The sequence below is a fragment of the Natrix helvetica genome, assembly GCF_964273705.1.
Source record: "Natrix helvetica genome assembly, chromosome: W".
NCBI classification, from domain to species: domain Eukaryota; kingdom Metazoa; phylum Chordata; class Lepidosauria; order Squamata; family Natricidae; genus Natrix; species Natrix helvetica.
Window position 1 is genome coordinate 84,856,941 of NC_138555.1, and position 20,642 is coordinate 84,877,582.

Below are 20,642 nucleotides of genomic sequence, written 5' to 3' on the forward strand. Positions count from 1 at the left end.
TCTCTGCACACTTTCTAGAGTCTCCACCTCTTTTTTATAGTGTGGTGACCAAAACTGGATACAGGATTCTAGCTGTGCTCTTACTAAGACTTTACAGTGGTATTAGTACCTTCCTTGATCTTGATTGTATCTCTCTGTTAATGCAACTGAGGATTGCGTTGGCTTGTTTGGCTGCCGCTGCACACGGCTGGCTCCTATTTAGCTGGTTGTCCACAAAGACTCCGAGATCCCTCTCACAGTGACCGCTATTAAGCCAGGTTTCACCCAGTCTATATGTGTCCTTTGGGTTTTTCTTGCCTAAGTGTAAGACCTGACTTTTTTTTCTACGTTGAATTTCGTTTTGTTAGATAAGGGCCCAGGCTTCGAGTCTTTTTCCAGATTTGCTTTACCCCTGGGGAAGCAAATCTCCAGAGAGACGTACACACACACAACACACACACTCCCTTCCTTCCCAGCAGGAAGCAACTTGGGGGGGGGGTACCTTGGTGTCTCCTGGAGAGATGTGCTTGTAGGGGCCGCTGTCTTCGTCGTCCGGATGGGTGCTGTGGGTCCGGACACAGTTGATGTGTCCCGGGATGATGAGGGAGAAGATTTGCTTCCCGGTCCAGAGCGGGCGAGGCTTCAAGATGGCCGGCTGGGGCACTTTGCCATCCCAGGTGGAGAGGAACATCAGCAGGTTCATCACTTCCCCCTGGGGGGTGGGGAGGGGGAGGGAGGAAAGAGGAGACAAGAGGTCACATTCCGCATCCTCCCGCCTTCTACGCTAACTCTACGGCAGAGAGGGGCAAACGGGTGTGGAGCCTTCTTGGAACTGCTGAAAGGACTGTGTTGTAGACCGGAGATAGATGAGGTGGTGTCCCTCCCCCTCAGTTGAGAGAGGGCTGTTCAATTGGGGTCTAGATGGCCTCTTGGGCCCCTCTTTCAAACCAGCGGTTCCCCTCTGTCCCAATTGTGGATTTTGCCCTCTTCAAAAGACTGCCCCGTGTCTTTTAAACGCAGGCGGACGGCTGACTCTCGTCCTGTTGCGTTTGTTCTCCGGTGTTGTGCCAGGCGTTTGTGAAGTGGCTGTTTTGTTTCCCCATCATCTTATCGCCAATCTCCAGTTTACAACACGGTCCTTTCAACAGTTCCAAGGAGGCTCCACCTCCATTTACACCACTCTGAGGACACAGAGAAACCTCCAAGTGGCCTCAAGGACCCTCTAAAAGAATTGCAAATGACCATCTGCCTGCAAGGAGTAGAAATCCTTCCATCCTTCGCCATTCAGTGAGAGCTGATGAAGCTTCTTGGATGAGAAGCAAAACGTCTTCAAAAAAAAAAAAAATCCCAGAAACTCCAGTTGAAAAAAAAGCACCTTTGGGACAAACATCACCCGGATGACTGAGAATCTCTATAGGCAACTACAGGTAGTCCTCGACTTACAACAGTTCATTCAGTGACTGCTCAAAGTTACGACAGCACTGAAAAAAGTGACTTACGACTGTTTTTCACTTACGACCATTGCAACATCCCCGTGGTCACCTGATCCAAATTCAGACGGACTCCTATTTATGACGGAAGCAGCGTCCCAGGGCGATGTGATTCCCCCCTTTTGCGACCGTCTGACTGGGCAAGCCGGATTCGCATAACGAGCATGTGACTAAATTTAACTGCCCTGATTCGCTTAACAACTGCGGTGAGAAAGGTCGTAAAAATGGGGCAAAATTAACAACCATCTCGCTGAGCCACAGAGACTTGGGGCTCAGTTGTGGTGGTAAGTCGAGGACTAGCTGCGATCAAGAAGAAGAAAGGTGACCTCGGGTTCCAGAGCCCTTTTGGCTCAAGAAATGGATGGAGGCTCTCACCCTCTCCAGGAAGACGTCCCTCTTGGTGAACTTGCGGACGGCCGTCAGCGTGTCCTGCACGATACCCATGACGGGCCTGTTGGACTGGGGCGTGACGATCATACGGGGCACCATGGCCAGTTCTTGGATCTCCGCCCGGGTCTCCAACGATTGGGGAAGGTGAAGGTTCATTTCGTCGCCGTCGAAGTCGGCGTTGTACGGGGTGGTCACACTGACGGATCGAAAGACACCAAATCCGTGTCAGGACACAGGGGGAGGGGCAGCCACAGTTTTTGGGCCCTTTGCAAGCTGAGGCCACGGAAGGAGAGCTAAGCTGGGCTCAACCCGGCTTCGGAGGACCTGTAGGTGTTAGCTCCGGCATGACGCACGGGGGGCCGGCCTTAACAGGACTTTGTGGCAGGACTGTGTGTGCAGAGGGTTACCACCCAGGCTAACAGCGTGGTTCCAGGCGGCAACGGAATTAGACGTGCCAGTCTAAGACCACCTTTACCTTAGAGGGGTCCATCTCTAGCCCCCTTGTTGATTTTTTTTTTTTTATAACAAAGATTTATTGGTTTTTTTAGTATTTTGCAAAGGAAAAAGGTAGGGGAAAGGTTACAAATTTTGGCAACTGCAGTGTGCGGTAGGTGCGCCCCCGCCCTCCATACTCATAGTATACATTTGCACATATTTCATTATTAAGTAGTAACATAATAACATATAGTCAGCATATAAATTCAATTAATGATTTCGATCAGTTTATGTCAGGTGGATTTTCTTACTCATTTTTGTGATCTGAGCTTTCTCGATGTTGCCCCATCTCCCCCCGCCAACAGGGCTCCGGCCCCTCCCGTGTCCTGTGTATCTGGTGGAGGATCATCAGGTTTTTCTAGAAGTAGTTTGTTTTTTTCCATAAAGGCCTGTGCCTCTATGAGTGTATTGATTCTAACTCTTGTCTCCTCCCAGAATATTAGCATACCTTCAGGCATCAACCATCTAAACCACACCCCCTTCTGGTATAATTTATTCGCTAATTGCGAATAGCTTTTTCTTTTTTCTCTTACTTTCTTGGGGATCTGTTTCAGAATGGTTATCTCCTTATCTTTGTATGTCAGGGCTTGCCCCCTTTGTGCGCTCAGAATTTCATCTCTTGTGCTTTTTCTGAGGAATTTAATGTGTACCTCCCTGGGAACATTGTGTGTTCTAGCATAAGCTGAGTTCACTCTATAAACTTGTTGATTTTTTGAGCACCTGCCGCACCAGTTTTATGTGCCCCTCCATTGTCTGTGTGTATATGAGAATATCGTCTAAATAGACGAGTACTCCCTTGTACAGGTGTTCATGCAGAACTTTGTTGATGAACTGCATGGACACAGCTGGTGCACCCTGTAGACCAAGTGGCATAACAACCCGGTATTGATAGCTGTCCAAAGGGCAACCGAAGGCCATTTTCCACCACTTAGGAGGACCGGGGGTGAAAAGGTGGCCCTCTGCAACTCAGGGGCGAAAGACGCAACTCCGTCCTTGTCAATGCAATCGCAACAAGCCATACGGCCCAAGCGGGGTTGCGTGTGGAGTCTTTGGTGCTCTCTGAGCTGGGTTATTTCCTTGCAGACATTTCAAGACCCGACTAGGTAATGTCATCAGTGCTAAATGGCAGTAGGGTTTTCTCCCTGTTTCTAGACAGAGGCTTGCTGGGAGGAGGGGGGGTGTTGGTCTTTCGGCAGGGAACTATACTCCAATCGGCGAACTACCAACTGAGACAATCGAACAGTAACATGCAGGTAGAAAACCATATTTTTAATGTTGCCTTTTTATATTTGTGTTGTATTTGTGCTGATAAATATCTTTATTTATTTATTTATCAGCACAAATACAACACAGACACATATATATATATGTTCTCACCTAGGCTTCCTGAGAAAGCATAAATCATAAACTTAGTCCCCAAAACCCTGTTTTTATTTCCACAGCTGTGAATTATGTTCATTCATAGCCTGTAATGGTTCACAAACAGTCTGGGAAGAGTCCTACAGAAGTCTGCCAAAGTCTTTCAGGCAAGGACTGAGAAGCACCCACCTTTCTCTCCCTTGAAACGCTGCCGGAGCCCTAATGGCCAATTACCTTTGCAAGGCCAAACGGAGCACAGAGTCAAACGGAGCTTCTCAGAGTTTGAACCGACCAAAACGAACAAAATTGTTTTCTGCAATAGTTTGCTCCTCTTTTATGTCTTATAAAGAGGGGCCAATCACCTCCAAGCCTTACTCCCGAGTCACCCTTTTTGTCGTAACTGTTCTTGCCTTCTGGCAGCTCTGCGCATGCACACACTTGGGAATAGACTCCCCCTGTTCTTCTGCCTGGCTGATGCCTGACTCCGGAGGCAGCACACTACCAGATGGTCCTGGCCCCCCTCTCTGCCTCTGACACAGAGCCCTCATCCGAGCTTCCCCGACTCCAGGACTGGCCCATGTTCCTCCCCAACCTCCACACTGTCCTGACTCTGCTGCCAGATCCACAGGCCACCGGCAGAGCACAACAATCTCTCCCTCTCAACCCACCTAACAGGGGTCTTGTGGGGAAAATAGGAGGAGGAAGGTGTGTTATATTCACCAGCTTGAGTCATTGTAAGAAGGATCAAGGGGGGGGGATACAAACAGCTAAATAAATGCAAACAATTTCTCCCCCCCCCCCCTCGGGCAGTAGGGAGGAAGCCAACCTGAGATTGAGCCGGAAGGTGGACCAGGGTAGGATACGGACTCGGTGGCCCATCATGGACATTTTGTGTAGCGTGGGTTGCCGGTTGAAAATGACAATGTCTCCATCGCACATGTGTCTCTCCACCTGGAAGCGGGGAAGGAAGTCATCAGGGACGGAGAGAAGAAAATCCAGGTGAGTCTAGGGCAAAGGAGACCTTCCCCCCCCCCAGAAATATCAACCTCAATTCTGGGCTTGGTTAGCGCCGAGGAAGCAAAAGGACAACACAAGCTAACCATTTGCCAGGATTTGCAGAATGATTTGTTTTTTGTCCTTTAAAAAAGGTGTGCTACAGATAGTCCTTGGCTTACGACCACTTAGCACTGAAAGAAGTCACTTACGACCGCTGCCCACATTTAGGACCGCCATAGCATCCCAACAAGTCACGCGATCAAAATTGGGCTGCTTGGCAACTGTGTCTTTACGACGATTGCAACATCCCAGCACGTGACCCGCACTTGTGACCTTCCCGGCCAGTTTCCAACCAGCGGGGCAAAGCTGGATTCGCTTAACGACCGTGTGAGTCGCTGCAATGATTCGCCTAACCCCCTGGGCTTTAGAAAAGCTCATAAAAAGACTCACTGAGCACCTGCCTTACTTAGCAACAGAAATTCCGATCCCAATTGCGGTCGTCAGTCGAGGACTATCTACAGGTCGTCCTTGACTTGCGACAATTGAGGCCAAGGCTCCTGTTGTTAAGTGAGACATTTGTTAAGGGAGTTTTGCCCCGTTTTACCACCTTTCTCGCCACGGTGGCTAAGTGAATCACTGCAATTGATAAGTCAAGTCACCCGGTTGTGAATCTCTCTTCTCCCGCGGCCTTCGCTTCTCAGGCGGTCGCAAAAGGGGACCTGACAACGGTCATAAGTGTGAACCAGTTGCCAAAGCGCCTGAAGTTCGAGAGCGTGATTGCGGGGCTGCCGCAACGGTCGTAAATGTGAAAAATGGGCACAAGCCCCCTTTTTTTCAGTGCCGCTGTAACTTTGAACCGTCACTAAATGAACCGCTGTAAGTCAAGCGCTATCTGTGTAGCATTTCCTGCAGTTCACACGCTGCCCAACCGGAGTTGGCAGGAAAGATAATCCACCCTGCTGCCCACTGGGGGGTTAGGGCCACTCTCCTGCCCCACTGGGACCAGTTCCCCCTCCACACACGCTCCTCCTTTGCAGCCAGACTGACCTTGTACCCAATTTGCAGGTGAAGGTCGCTGGACTTCGGGTGGAAGCGGAGGTCAATCCTGTCTCCGTTGTGCCGGATGATGTACTTGGCACCGGGATACTGACTGTTCCCTCGGCTCACCAGCTCCTGCAGCCTGGGGGTGGGGGGGGGGGAGGCAAGAGAGTCAGAGAGACCGCCAGAGCAGCAAGTGCCGAGTGTCGCAGGGAGGGGGCTGCCAAGGCTCTCACCTGTCGATGTTGAAAGGCGCCACGATTTCGGCGAAAGTCATGTTGGCGGCGATGGAGCGTGGCACGCCCACCTGGTCGATGGAGAGGTTGGGATCGGGCGTGATGACCGTCCGGGCGGAGAAATCCACCCGTTTGCCCATCAGGTTCCCTCGCACACGGCCTTCCTTCCCTTTCAGACGCTGCTTCAAGGACTTGAGGGGCCGGCCGGATTTCTGCATCGCCTGCAAAAGCCAGAGCGGGCATCAGGCCTCCGAGACGTTAAACCAGAAAAGGAGCCCGGGCTTTGGGGAAGGGGGATCAACAAGGCAGCGGGTGGGATTTTAGACCCTCCCCTCTCTCTGTCTTCACCGTCCCTTCCTAGAAGGGTTTTTTCCCCCCCTAAAATCCCACATCCTCTCATCCTGCAATGGAGGAACTCGGCTGCCCATTGTCCCCCGTGGAAAACAGCTAGGTCCCCACTTTTGACACTCTTCCAAAAGGCTCCAGGGACATGGTTTCGACAAAGGGGCCAGGAGACCCCCAGGGTGATATGGTGGGATGGTTGTCGGGGGGGGGGGAGTGAGGGTTTGACGTGTTTGACGAGCCAGGCACTGATCTACAACTGGGTGGGACTGGAACGTAGTCAGCCTTAGATCCGTGGGGCTGCCCCCATCCCACCCCTGGGCGTGAGATGGAGACAATGGATCCCCTCGCCCCACCTGGGCCACCACGGGCACCCCCTCCCCAACGTGAGCGACATCAAGCCTACCCAGTCAGCTGCGCCCACTTGGGCCCCCAAGATCAACCACAACCCTGATGCGGTCCTCAATGAAATCAAAAGTTGGACACTCCTGTGCTAGGACTACAATTCCAAGGAGGGCTGGCTGGGGAATCCTGGGAGCTGAAGTCCTCCCACCTTCCAGTGTTCGGGATTGAGAAGCACTGTTCTATAAAGTATGGGGGACAGGATTTGGGGGGTGGGGGGAATGTCCTCAGGGCTCTTCCTGCCCATTCTTCAGGCACTTACCCGGGGCAGCCCAGGAAGTTCATTGTCCACCATGGTGGCCACATGGAACTGGAGAAGCTTGACGTCTTCCGCGATGACGTGAGCGGCCGCCCCGTTCTGCTCGTTCCGCCGCAACTGGTTGTTGATTTTCACAACGTCGGCCAGCTTGTGAGTCAAGTCGTCCTAGGGGGAAGGAGGGAAGGGGCTGGAGGGTCAGCATTTAGCACCCCTTGTGTGAGACGAACCACAAGCCCTGGCCCTTCCCCGGGTGAGTCCCCCTGGAAGCTTGGATAGGATGCTAAGACTGTGAATTCAGTGCTGGGTCTGGGTTCAAATCAAGCCTCCCCACCCCCACCACGAGTCGCCTGCAGCTACCTGATTCCTGGCCGCGCCTTGCATGACGACGGCCGGTCGGACGGAGAGTGGAGGGACGGGAAGCACGGTGCAGATCATCCACTCCGGCCGGGCGTATTTGGGGTCCATGCCCAAGATGAAGCATTCCTCATCCGAGATCCGCTTGAAGATCTCGTGGACCCGTTCGGGGCTGAGCAGGATCTTCTTCTCTTGGGAGTCCTCGTTCACGTGCTTCCACTCGGCATACAGCTCCAGGCCCGAGCGGCGGATCCTCGGCTGGTAGCGTCCGCAGCCCCCGTGGCCCTTGAGGGAGGGAAGACAGCGTCACTGGGGGGCAGGGAGGGGGCGGGGAAGGAAACCCTGGTGCAAAAGAACCTCTCTCTGGGACCCTTATTGTCTTTTTTTTTTATCCCACCTTTGTTTACAAAGTAACTCAAGAGGATGGACGAACTGAATACTCCTCTTCTAGCTCCTGTTTTCCCCAGGGGGTTCAATGGTGAAGGCATCAGGTTAGAAACTGGGAGAGCGTGAGTTCTAGTGCTGCCTTAAGACATGAGAGGCGGCTGGGTGACTTTGGGCCAATTCCCAGAAAAATGGGAATTCTGCTTTAGGCGTGAAAGCCACGTGGTTGACTTTGGGCCAACGACCAGGAGAATGTGAGTTTCATGCCTTAGGCGTGAAGAGAGATCTGGGTGACTTTGGGACAATCAACAGGTGATGGTGAGTTCTAATCCAGCCTTAGCTATGAAAGCCAGCTGGGTGACTCAGCCCAACCCACCTCACAGGGTTGTTGTTGTGGAGAAAATAGGAGGAAGGAAGGAAGGAAGGAAGGAGCATTCGTCTGTGCGGTGCTTTGAGTTACAAAAACAATACCGGCAAAATAAAAATAAAAATCTAAAACCAAAAGGCAGCTGGAGAACTGAAATAGACGCCAACAGCTATGCTCTATTCTCTTGAAATGTATATTTTCGCTCTAGACAATATTTCTCTCGTTTTCTTCTTCTTCTGGGAGAGCACTTCCATTTTCACCCCAATAGTCTTTAAAGAGTTAGCCAAAAGAACGTTAGCAAAACAATGTGTGACCAAACTGAAATTCACTTACCTATTTATCACCTAATTGTGTGTGTGTGTTGCCACAACGTTTCCTTTTGAGTTTAACAGGAAACCTCAATCAAGCCGGGGAGACTTTTAGGCAAAATTCAGACCCAATTAATTTATAAAAAGCTTGTTCAGACTAAGAGCCCTGGGGGGGGGGGGGGGACCACTTGGCTTCTCCTAAGTGGGCCTCAATTACTTTAATTCGGAAGAAAACTAAGGCACAATCGGCAGAATCGCCCTTGGGTGACCTGCAAGGAAATTTGGATGGGGAAAAATAAAAAGCAGCCGTTAATGGGAGTTTTGTTCTTGCTTCCGAGTTGACAAACATGAAGCATCCATTTTTCAAAACGGAAACGGCAAGTGGGGCACACACGGTTTGATGAAAATCCCCTTGGAAGATTAGCGGGTTAAATTATCACAGGTGTTAACATCTGCGTATTAATTTCCCGGTGGAAATTCAGACCCTGGGAAGGGAAACAGCTGTGTTTTTTTCCCGGGCAACAGGTAGATGGAATCCGAGAGAGTTATTTCTGACTGAGACCTGACTGACAAATGATATTTTTCATATTTTATTATCAAGGGAAAAGGTTCACAGTTTAATAACTAGCTTTTGTATGGGCTCCAGCAAGGGCAATTGTAGAAAACCATGCAAAAAGCTGAAAATCAAACCAAATCAATTTAATTTTCGGTCAAACAAAGCAAAAATAATATGAAAGCTGGGCTGGGGGGACCTTGGCCCAATCCCCAGGAGATTGGGAGCTCTAGTCCCACTTTACGCATGAAAGCTGGCTGGGGGACCTGGAGCCAATTCTCCTGTCTCAGCCCAACCCACCTCACAGGGTGGTTGTGGGTAAAAAGAATAAAAGCGGCGTGTAAATAAATAATCAGGCGGTGATTTTCACGATAGGGAAATGCTGATAGAAAGAATGTTCACAAGAGTGATAGACCTACAGCCAGTGTCAACAGAAGTTCTTGCTTGCTAAACCTTGATTTTTGTACCCAGGAACAAAAGATATTGTACCACAAGAAGGACACAAACAAATTATGCCGAATCACGTCCAACTCCCTTGCACTAAAAGTCCAGGGAAGAGCAACGAAGAGGATCAAAGGCCTGGAGACTAAAACATACAATACAGTAGCAGAGTTGGAAGGGACCTTGGAGGTCTTCTAGTCCAACCCCCTGCCTAGGCAGGAAACCCTATACCGTTCCAGACAAATGGCTCTCCAACATCTTCTTAAAGACTTCCAGTGTTGGAGCATTCACAACTTCTGGAGGCAACTTCTGTTCCACTGATTAATTGTTCTGACTGTCAGGAAATTCCTCCTCAGTTCTAAGTGGCTTCTCTCCTTGATTTGTTTCCACCCATTGCTTCTTGTTCTGTCCTCAGGTGTCTTGGAGAATAGTTTGACTCCCTCTTCTTTGTGGCAACCCCTGAGATATTGGAAGACTTTGAGATATTGGAAGACCTTGACCCGCCCCCGGGTAGAGGACCTGGTGGTCGCGTGGAATAATGCGACTACCGGGGCCTTGAACCGGGTGGCACCTTTGCGGCCTCTCCGGCGGCAACGATCCACCCTAGCCCCTTGGTTTACCGAGGAACTAAGGGTGATGAAATGCCGCAAGAGACGTCTAGAGAGTCATTGGAGATCCTCTCGTTCCGAACTTGATCGAACACAGGTACGAGCCCATTTAAGGACGTACCTTGTGGCATTGAGAGTGGCCAAACGCCAATATTGTGCCACTCTCATTGCATCCGCGGAGAACCGCCCTGCCGCCCTGTTTCGGGTGTCCCGCTCCCTCTTGTTTCAGAGGCCGCGGGAGGCCCCTCTACAGGGCAGGGCAGAGGAATTTGGGAAATATCTGCAGGATAAAATCGCTCAAATCCGGAGGGATTGGGTCCCTGTTAGTGGTCCAATGGAGACATCCGTGGCGAGTCTTGAGGAATCGACCTGGGAGGAGTTTGACTTGGTTGCCATCGAGGATTTGGACAGAATGCGTGGACGACTGCGACCCACCACATGTTTATTGGACCCGTGTCCCTCCTGGCTTGTACTGGCATCCTGGGAGGTTACACGAGACTGGCTCCTGGGCCTAGTGAATGCTTCATTGAGCGAGGGGTCTCTCCCGGCCGCCTTGAAAGAGGCGGTGGTGAGACCCTTGCTCAAGAAGCCTTCCCTGGACCCTGTGACAGCCGTGGCAAGGGGGGCGTTCCACCAGGTTCGCCTGGTGTGCCAATTGCGCCCCCTACTGGACCGGGACGCCTTACGCACAGTCACTCATGTGCTGGTGACGTCTCGCTTGGACTACTGTAACACTCTCTACATGGGGCTTCCCTTGAAATGCACCCGGAGGCTACAGTTGGTCCAGAACGCAGCCGCGCGGGTAATTATGGGGAGTACTAGGTACTCCCAAGTGACACCGTTCCTGCGCGAGCTGCTCTGGCTTCCTGTGGTCTATCGGGTGCGTTTCAAGGTTTTGATAACAATCTTTAAAGCGCTCCATGGCTCAGGACCTAGTTACCTGCGGGATCGTATTCTGCCCCATAGATCCCTGCGACCAATCCGCTCGCACAGAGAGGGCCTCCTCCAGGTGCCGTCCACTAGACAGTGTCAGGGGGCGGCGCCTAGGAGTAGAGCCTTCTCTGTGGCGGGCCCAGCCCTGTGGAATGACCTCCCTCCGGATATTAGGAATACCTCTGACCTCCGCTCCTTTCGTGTAAAGCTTAAGACCCACCTATTCCAAGTAGCTGGCCTGGCTCAACTTTGATCTAACCATATCGCTCCTGATGGGTTTTTAATTGGGCATTTTAATTATATTTAATTATTTAGGGGTTTTTTAATCATTGTATTCTAATTGTTTTTTATTCATCAGCCGACCTCCTCCTTGTGTATGTCTCGGTATATGTCTCTGTTATATGTTTGTTTTGTCCACATATTTATTTCATATGTTTCATTGTACGCCGCCCCGAGTCCTTCGGGAGAGGGTGCGGCTAAGAAATAAATATTTATTGATTTATTTATAAGACTGCTATCATGTCTCCCCTAGTCCTTTTTTCTATTAAACTAGACATACCCAGTTCCTGCAACCGTTCTTCATATGTTTTAGCCTCCAGTCCCCTAATCCTCTTTGTTGATCTTCTCTGCACTTTTTCTAGAGTCTCCACATCTTTTTTTACATCGTGGCGACCAGAACTGAATGCAAATATTCCAAGTGTGGCCTCACCAAGGCATTATAAAGTGGCATCAACACTTCACGTGATCTTGATTCTCTCCCTCTGTTGATGCAGCCTAGAACTGTGTTGGCTTTTTTGGCAGCTGCTGCACACGGCTGGCTCCTATTTAAATGGTTGTCCACTAGGACTCCAAGGTCCCTTTCACAGTTACTACTACTGAGCAAGGTACCACCTATACTGTACTTGTGCATTTCGTTTTTCTTGCCTAAATGTAGAACCTTACTCTTTTCACCATTGAATTTCATTTTATTAGATAGTGCCCAATGTTCAAGTTTGTCAAGATCCTTCTGTATCTTTAGCCTGTCTTCTGGAGTGTTGGCTCTTCCTGCCAGCTTGGTGTCATCTGCAAATTTGATGAGTTCCCCATTTATTCCCTCATCCAAATCATTGATGAAGATGTTGAAGAGTACTGGGCCTAAAACAGAGCCTTGGGGTACTCCACTGCATACTTCCCTCCATGTAGATGCAGTTCCATTGAGAACTACACGTTGAGTGCGGTTGGTCAGCCAGTTACGAATCCATCTGGTGGTGATGCTGTCTAACCCACATTCTTCTACTTTATCTAGTAGTAGGTTATGGTCTACCTTATCGAATGCCTTCCTGAAGTCCAAGTAAACTATATCAACGGCATTCCTCTGGTCCACTAATTTTGTCCCTTTGTCAAAGAATGCAATAGGATTACTCTGGCACAATCTGTTTTTGACAAACCCATGTTGGCTTATGAAGAACGGCTGCAGGATTTGGGTTTGGCTACTGTGGAGATAAGATGGAATAGTGGGGGGCATGACAGCAGTCTTCCAACATTGGAGGGGCTGCCCCAAAGAAGAAGGGGGGTCAAGCTATTCTGCAAAGCACCCAAAGGCAAAAGAAGAAGCAATGGGTGGAAACCAATCAAGGAGAGAAGCAACCTGGAATTAAGGGGAAACTGAGTGAGGACAATTAAACAGTGGAACTGACTTGCCACCAGACGTTGTGAGGGCTCCATCGCTGGAGGTTTTTTAAGAAGAGATTGGACGATTTGCACGAAGTGGGATAGGGTCTCCTGCTGGAGCAAGGGGTTGGACTGGATGACCTCCAAGGCCCCTTCCAACTCTATTAATTCTGTTAATCAACCAGTGGAATGATTTTCCTCCAGAAGTAGTAAATTGTCAATATTGTTGTATACATGATGTACAATGACAATAAAGGCTATTATTATTATTATTAATGTCCAACACTGGAGGTTTTTAAGAAGAGACGGGTCAGCCATTTGTCTGAAATGGGATATGGTCTCCTGCTTGAGCAGGAGGGGGTTGGACTAGAAGACCTCCAAGGTCCCTTGCAAGCTCTATTCTGATTGACTGAAAAAGTGACCCAGCTCAGTGGGGAAATTCCTGAGGCTTTTGGGGGGGCTCAATTGGCTTCACGTTGGGGCTCCTCACCTTTTCCTTGGTGATGTCCTCGTCGCCTTCGGGCTGCTCCACCCCAAATTTATTATCCATCTCCTCTCCCCCCTCGCAGATGTTCTTGCCTTTGCAGAGGTCGTAGACGTGGGTCAGCCGCTTCTTTGGCTGGCCTTTCGACTTGTTCAGGATGTCCTTGATCTTCGGATTGTTCTGCCAGGGAGAGAAGGGAAAACACACAGGGAATGATGCCCCCCCCCTGCTCCACAAGATGGTGGGGGGGGGGCACGGAGCCCTCCACTGGGGTTCGGCCATCCCTGCCTTTGTTTGTTTCTGAAGTTTATTGGCTGTGCGTCTTATAAGAAGGTAATAACTCTTGATACCTTAGCTCAGTGGTCGGCAAGCCATGGCTCGCGAGCCACATGCGGCTCTTTACACACTTTAATCCGGCTCTTCTGTGTGCCGGGCGCCCGCTCCCCTCCCTCCTCTCGGGCACTTCAAAACAAGCGCCCCTTTCCCTTTTTTTCCAACCCACAATGATTAGGGAAGATCCTGAAGTCGGGCGGGGACGAGAAGCGAGGAGGCAGAAAAAGAAACGGAGGCTAAGGAGCTTCCCCACACCGCCTCCTCCCAGCAAAAATCTAACTGGGGAGTCTAACTGATCACGCCACGTAATCAGCTAATTTGCTACTGCCTGCCGGCTCACTGATAAGATTTTTGCAGGGGGGGGGGGGGGGGAGAAGCTCCTTGGCCTCCGTCTTTTTCTCCTTCCTCGCTTCTTGGGGCTCCGAGCAAGGCCCGCCCAGCACCAGGCTTTGGGCTAACACAGAGGTCTGCAAAGTTGGCTGTTTTAAGACTGGTGGACTTCAATTCTCAGAATTCTGGGAGTTGAAGTCCACAAGTCTTCAAGCTGTCAGGTTTGAAGACCCTGGGTTTTTTTTTCTAAAGGGTTAGGGATGCAAGGATCTTGTAACTTGACAGCTTTAAGACTTGCGTGCTTCAAATGCCAGAGTTTATTGAAACTAAAAACAGTGTACCATCCTATGTATTTTCGGTTTTAAAAATGTGGCTCTCAAAATAAATTTCAATCGTGGTTTTGGCGAGATTTGGCTCAGTTGAAAAAAAAGGTTGCCCACCACTGCCTTAGCTTACAATTTTAAAAAAAGATGAAAAAAAGATACAAAACTTGAGATAAATAAATCACAGGTAGTTCTCGACTTCCGTTCGTTTAGCGACCGTTCAAAGTTACGACAACACTGACAAAAGTGACCGAGGGCAGTTTTTCCATACTTGCAACCATGGCAACTGACGGTTGCAGCGTCCCCTTTTGATCCCCTTTTGCGAACTTCCAACAAGCAGAGTCCGTGGGGGGGAAGCCAGGTTCACTTAACGACTGCAGGGATTCGCTTAACAAAGGCAGCAAGCGAGTTCGTAAAATGGGGCTTAAAACTCACTTAACCAACGTCTCGCTTAGCCACGGGGTCTCGTTACTCACCGAATCGACCAGCAGTTTGGAGCAGAAGAAACAAACGCACCGAAGGACTTTCATGGTTTTTCCTAAAAAGCCAACGTGGAAAACTGGCTTGGCCAGTTCGATGTGGCCAAAATGGCCAGGACATTCGGTCATGTTGCCTGCCGGAGATAAACAGGAGGCGGAAGTGATTATCATCATCATCATCATCTTTTAACAACCCCATAATCCTTTCCAGGGTGGAGTCTGGGCAACTGAATGGAGCTGAGTATTTACTGGCCGGATGCCCTTCCCTGTTGCCAGAGCGGAGTTTCATTCGGCAGATAAATTCTCATTATGCCCAGAGAGAGAAATATCTGCCTCTACCTAGGATTGAACTCACAGCCTCCTGATCGTGTGGCGAGAGCTCCACCTCTAGGTCACCGCACCACTCTCAAATGGGAGGCAGTGATGTCCCCCGACCCTATCGGCCCACCGCACAGATGGTGGCACACCGCCAGGGTCCTCACCTGCGCATGTCTGGCACCGCCCGGTCCTTTCAATGACCCCTTGGCGAGGATCCATCAACCCTCCGAGTTTGGGGCGACCGCCTTCTGTGGTCTCTGGGTACTTGATGCCCGTTTCGGTCACCGACATCCGTTTCTAGAAATTGCAAGCAAAAAGCGGGTGAGTGCCAAGAGCGACGGGTCTTTGGTTAAAACGTGTGAATGTGCCACAAAACAGCGGCAATCCCAAAGAGCCAGAGCGGAAATTAATACTTTGGAGGGCGCGGGGGGGGGGAAGAAAAGACAAGTGAAAAGGCAGAACGTGTTTATTCAGTTTGGCCTAGTAATTAAGGAATCAGGCTAAAAACTGGGAGACTGGGAGTTCTAGTCTTGCCTCAGGCATCCAAAGCCAGTTGGCTGGGTGACTTTGGACCAATTGCCACCAGGTGATAAGAGAGTTCTAGTCCCACTTTAGGCATGGAACCCAGCTGAGTGACTTTGAAGCAGATATTCTCTTTCCTCCCAGCCCACCTCAGAATCCTTGTAGGGTAAATGGGAGGAAAGTGTATTGGATATATTTGCTGTCTTATTTATAGAAATAAGAAAGGTGGCTTATAAATTAAATAAAAAGAGCTAAATAAAATTGCTGATTAGTCATCTCTTTTAAAACAGATTTACTGCCAAAGGGATAACCATTTCTTTTCCCACCGCCCCAATAAGATGATTTTTCAAATTGTCACAACCACGTGTCACCCACCTCTGGTTAACAAGATATTTTGCTAAGGGGGGGAGGCAGGATTTACCCACATCATTGGCAAAAAAATGTGTTTGACAGTCTGGGCTCCCCCCCCCACACACACACAGGAGGGGCTTTTGAAAAAAACAGAGCTTGAAAATCTGGCTTGGCAGAATTTTGGACAAAAGTGGAATAAAAAAAGTTGGTTGAGGCTGCAGAATACTTTTAGATCAGATGACTGGGTTCTTATTTACTTATAAATACGTTTCTTATAATAATTATAATTAAATTTATATGCTGCCCATCTCAATGTTGCAGACTCTGGGTGCTTACAATGTAACAAAAAGGTAAAGAAAAATGATACAAAATGATATAAAATGATACAAAATGAAGGGGATTCAATAAGAAATCAAGTTTGTAGTTACTGTGTAACTATGGGGCAGTTCCTCTCAGCCAAGCCGACCTCACAGGGTTGTTGTGGGGAAAAGGATTAGGAATAATCCCTGCTTTGAGTGAGTTATAAATAAAGGCGGGATAAAAATTCAGTAAACCAATCTGAAGTTCCAGCAAGCAAATTCTTTGAAGATTCCCAAGGCTGCCAATTTGTCTGCCCATTCACGCTGGATAGCGAGACAAGCGGCATATAAATTTGATAAACAAAACCTACTTAAAAGTTTCCTATAAAGTATTAATAGTGCAATTATAAAACTCAGATCAGAAGTTTCAGCAACCAAAAACTCTGCCAATCAGCTTGCTCAAGAGTCACTCTGGACAGCGAGACAAGCAGCATATAAAATGAATAATTTTTGCTGTTTTGAAATAACCCACAATTGGAAGACACCCAATAAAAGTCAGTGGCAAAGGCAGAACTAGGCAAGAATCACACTGGGCCCTGATCTTTATCAAGCCCCTCTCTCTTAAAAATCAGGATTAAAAGAAATGGAGGGGCAGGGGAGAGAGAAAAAGAGCAAGAGAGATCGCCAATCCAGAGTGAAACCACTTCCAAAAGGAAGGCCACTGACACCTGATGCTTTTTTTTTTTTTTTGGAAAAGAGCCACTTGCACTTGGAAAAACTGCAAACTTCCCAAGAGGGGGGGGCATTTGGGAGAGTGGGGTGATCACAGCTCCCCCCCCCACTTCTAAGTAACTCAAGATCATCCCCCAAATGCATTTTTGTTTTCGCCAAAGCAGCATTTGCACAAAAACATGCAAAGACCTCCCAAGGAAAGAGGGCTGCTGGGGAGTTGTCAGAGAGTCATCAAAAACTCCTAAATAATCTTAGACAACCCCTCCCCCTCAAATTCCAATGAAAGTGCAAAGTTTGGAAACCCCCAATTTATTTCCTTTGCAAAAACTTGCAAAGCCCCCAAAAGAGGGGGGGCACATGAGAAAATGGCAGGGGTCAGAGGACACCCTTAAGTAACCGAAGACCCTTCCCGATCTTTTTCTTGCAAAAAGTCCCCAAGAAAGAAGGGGGGGGGGGTGCTTGAAAAAGTGAAGGGAGATGGAGAAGCCCCTTAAATAACTGAAGACCCTTCCACATTTTCTCTTTTCTTGCAAACCAGACCCTTGCAAAAATGTGCCAACTGTCCCCAAGAAAGATGGGAAGCAATTAAATGGTGGGGGTGGGAGAACCCCCTTAGTTAACTGAAGACCCTTTTCCATCTTTTTCTTGCAAAAACTTGCAAACTGTCCCCAAGAAAGATGGGGGGCACTTAATTAAGTGATGGGGGGTCAGACAACCCCCTTAAGTAACTGAAGACCCTTCCTCATTTTTTCCCCTTGCAAAAACTTGCAAACTGTCCCCAAGAAAGATGGGGGGGCACTTAAATGGTGGGGGTGGAAAAAAAACCCTTAAGTAACTGAAGATCCTTCCCCATCTTTTTCTTACAAAAACTTGCAAACTGTCCCCAAGAAAGATGGGGGGGCACTTAATTAAGTGGAGGGGGTCGGAGAACCCCCTTAAGTATCTCAAGACCTTTGCCCATTTTTTTTCTTTTCCTGCAAAAACTTGCAAACTCCTCCGTCCCCAAGAAAGAAGGGGGCTGCTTGGGACAATCTGGGGGGGGGGGGTCATAGAAACCACCCTAAGTAGCCCAAGACCCACCCCCAAATTCCGATGGAAAAGCAAACTTTTTTTGGGGGGGGGGAACCAGCCAACCTCCCACCCCAAACGTTGGGCCACCCACCATCTCATCCGGGCTGAGGATGCCGAATTGCACGCGCTTGATGGTGCGCAGCGGGCACGCACTGTCCCCGGAGGGCGCGCCCCCGTGCATCTTGGCGGCCCCTCTTTTTCTTTCTTTTTTTTTTCCTCCCGTCCGCCGCCGCCTTTTTTTTCCCTCCCTTCCTTTTCCCCGGAGTCACGTGACGCTGCTCTGCCTCCGCCTTAGTCCGTCACCAGCCCGGAAGAAGCCACAGCAGCCGCCGGCCCTTCCCCCAACTCTCCGGTTTTTTTTAACGCCGCCGGCCCGAACTCTTCTCCCGGGAAAGCGTCCGGCGTCTCGCAACGCCGTCGGGAAAGAGGATAGGCTCGCCGACAGGAGAGTCCCCCGACACGCGACCACGTCCGGCCGCTTCTTCCCCCCCTCCTGTCCTCTCCCTCCGCGCTCTCCGGCGCGACTGAACGAAGCAGCTCCGTCGCCGCCTTTATATAGCCTCGCTCCCCGGGCACGGGGCTACAGGAGTACGACGGCAAGGGCGATGACGCCGAAAGGGGCGGGGCTGCGGCTGCGTCGTCTCCGAACGGGAGGGGGCGTGGCTAGGGCCCGAGGGAAAACAAGAACAAGAGGCGGCGCCGGAGAAGGAGGAAAGATCAAACCAAATCATGGGGGGTGGACGGTGAGGAAGTGTGCAGTAAGTAAATGATATAAATATTATTTAGGCTTCGTTGGGGGGGCGATCCAGTTTTCGGTTTGCGCTCACTTTCAGCTCCGTCGTGCTTTTTAATTATTTTTTTTGCAAACGCCTGTTGAACTCGGTAATTAGGTTACGGAAAAGCGCGGATAAAATGTTATTGGCATGCTTGCTAGAATTAGCTGAGTTTTTACAAACAAACTCTTCGTTAGCAATGCAATGGAAGCAGGTTTTTTTTTGCAAGCAAGTTATTTCAGGAAGGAATACTTATTCTACAAGCCAAGCCTTCTCATGAGGACCGGCTCTCGAATTAGATTAATATACAATTTTCCTTAATTATTCTGTTCCCCCCTCTTTTGCTTATGGTACAGTCCTTACGGAAGCAGGCTCCTTTCCCGAAGATTTTCGACGGGCCTCATTGACTATTCATGAGCTGCGAAAGGCGGGGAAAACAAAGCCGCTCCTTAAGGGGGGAGGGGGCGTGGCCACAAGCCGAACCTTTCCGAAAATGGCCGAAGGGGCCCCGAGGGTGGAGAGTCGGGTGCCTCACAGAGCCAGCTTTTGTCGAGCGCGAAGCCGAGCCGGATGGAACGCTCCGGCCAGCGGCCTACAAGGCCTCGCGCTCGCGTGATTCTCTCGGCCGGGAGCGGCGCGCGCTCGGTCGGCCGCTCCGCTTTAGGAAAGCGCGCTGCTTCGGGGCCTACTTCCACAACTGACTCGGGCCTTGGCGGAAAGGCTCTTGAGAACCTCTCCGGGGGTACGGAGGGCTACAATTCAGCGGAATTAACGAGAAGAAAGCGGCCGGAACGGGCGAAGAGAACATGGATGTGGAGTTGTGAGGGAACGGTTTATTGGCGAAGGGGCGACTTGGGGGTCAGGGCGTTGCTGCTGTGGAGTGGGGTGGGCTTCTGATAGGAAAGGGAGGAAAAACTGAAGATTAAGGGGTGCTGTCTGAGGAAAGCCTAAGGAGAGGGGATTTGGGGGGGGCAGGGAGGACGTAAATAATGGGGAGCCCTCAAATGTGGGGTTTGGGGGGGAGGAGAAAGGACTTATGGGGCTCCTGAGGGCATGAGGTGTGAGAGAAAACAAATTTGGAGGGAATAGAGAAATTTAGGGGGGGGGTGATAATAAAGTGTTGGGCAGTTTGGGGGGGGCTCAATGTGTGGGGAGGGGGAGATTGAAAGGGGGGGCAGAGATGGGCTTTCTGGCCTGGAGTGCCAGATTGAGGGGGGCCTTGCCCCCTTCCTAGGCCCAAAAAAAGGGGGTACCCCCCATTCTAAAGAGTTCCTATGGGGCTGCTTTTTAGGCCCTTTTTAAACCCCAACACAATAAAATCTGGTTGAGGAGAAAAGGGGGGAAAAAGTACATATTTTATTTTTGTATTTTGTTCCCCTGAGGAAAAAATAAAATCCAACGCTCCCCCCCTCCCCCCCCCCTTTCTGGGTGATCTTTATTTTCATTTGTCTCCTTTACAGGATTAAAATCCTAATAACGATGGGGGGAGGGGGAAAAGGGGGAAATTCATAATAATATTTTAAGATTAAAGATCAAGAAGATGCAGAATATTATACGGACGTGGAATAAATTCTACGAATGGATGGGAAGGAAGGGGTAGGAATGAGAGAAAACTAAGATCGTAAAGGTTAACACTGAAAATAAGGTAAATAATTACAATACTTTAATTGCAAGAAGAAACCTAGCTAAAAGCTTTTGGGGTATATTATTACTATTGTTACTATATCTATTATTATTGCTGTTATTAGTTTGTATGTCAATGTTTAACACCACTTTTTGGGGTCTTTTTTATTTGTAAATTCTGACAATGCACTGTTTTTCATAAAAGTGTCTATGAATAAAATGTATTAATAATAATAATAAAAATAATATTTTGTATTTTACAGCACTGAAAAAAGTGGGAAGTCAACGCTCGGGGTGTTTTTTTCTCTTCTTTCCTCCTCGATCGCTTCTTCCTCTTTCTTTCCCTATTGTCTTTTTTTTTTTAATGTGTATTTTAAGAGGATTGGAACCTCAATAAATACATTTATTAAAAAAGCAAAA

The 20,642-nt window shown here is 49.4% G+C and overlaps 1 protein-coding gene across 1 annotated transcript in view; it reads right to left on the minus strand.

The window, feature by feature from the left end:
* The window catches only part of LOC309400429 (DNA-directed RNA polymerase II subunit RPB1-like), a 39,082-nt gene extending 20,758 nt beyond the window's left edge, over positions 1 to 18,324 (minus strand). Inside the window, exons 1-11 of the mRNA XM_081968913.1 lie at positions 17,918 to 18,324; positions 15,016 to 15,148; positions 14,531 to 14,667; positions 13,075 to 13,248; positions 7,344 to 7,625; positions 6,990 to 7,151; positions 5,984 to 6,204; positions 5,757 to 5,889; positions 4,540 to 4,664; positions 1,845 to 2,055; positions 482 to 691 (exon numbers count right to left, since the gene is read on the minus strand). Coding sequence (XP_081825039.1) covers positions 482 to 691; positions 1,845 to 2,055; positions 4,540 to 4,664; positions 5,757 to 5,889; positions 5,984 to 6,204; positions 6,990 to 7,151; positions 7,344 to 7,625; positions 13,075 to 13,248; positions 14,531 to 14,667; positions 15,016 to 15,148; positions 17,918 to 18,007 — 1,878 coding nt within the window. The 5' untranslated portion in view covers positions 18,008 to 18,324. The remainder of the gene's footprint in view (positions 1 to 481; positions 692 to 1,844; positions 2,056 to 4,539; positions 4,665 to 5,756; positions 5,890 to 5,983; positions 6,205 to 6,989; positions 7,152 to 7,343; positions 7,626 to 13,074; positions 13,249 to 14,530; positions 14,668 to 15,015; positions 15,149 to 17,917) is intronic.
* Positions 18,325 to 20,642: the final 2,318 nt, after the last annotated feature.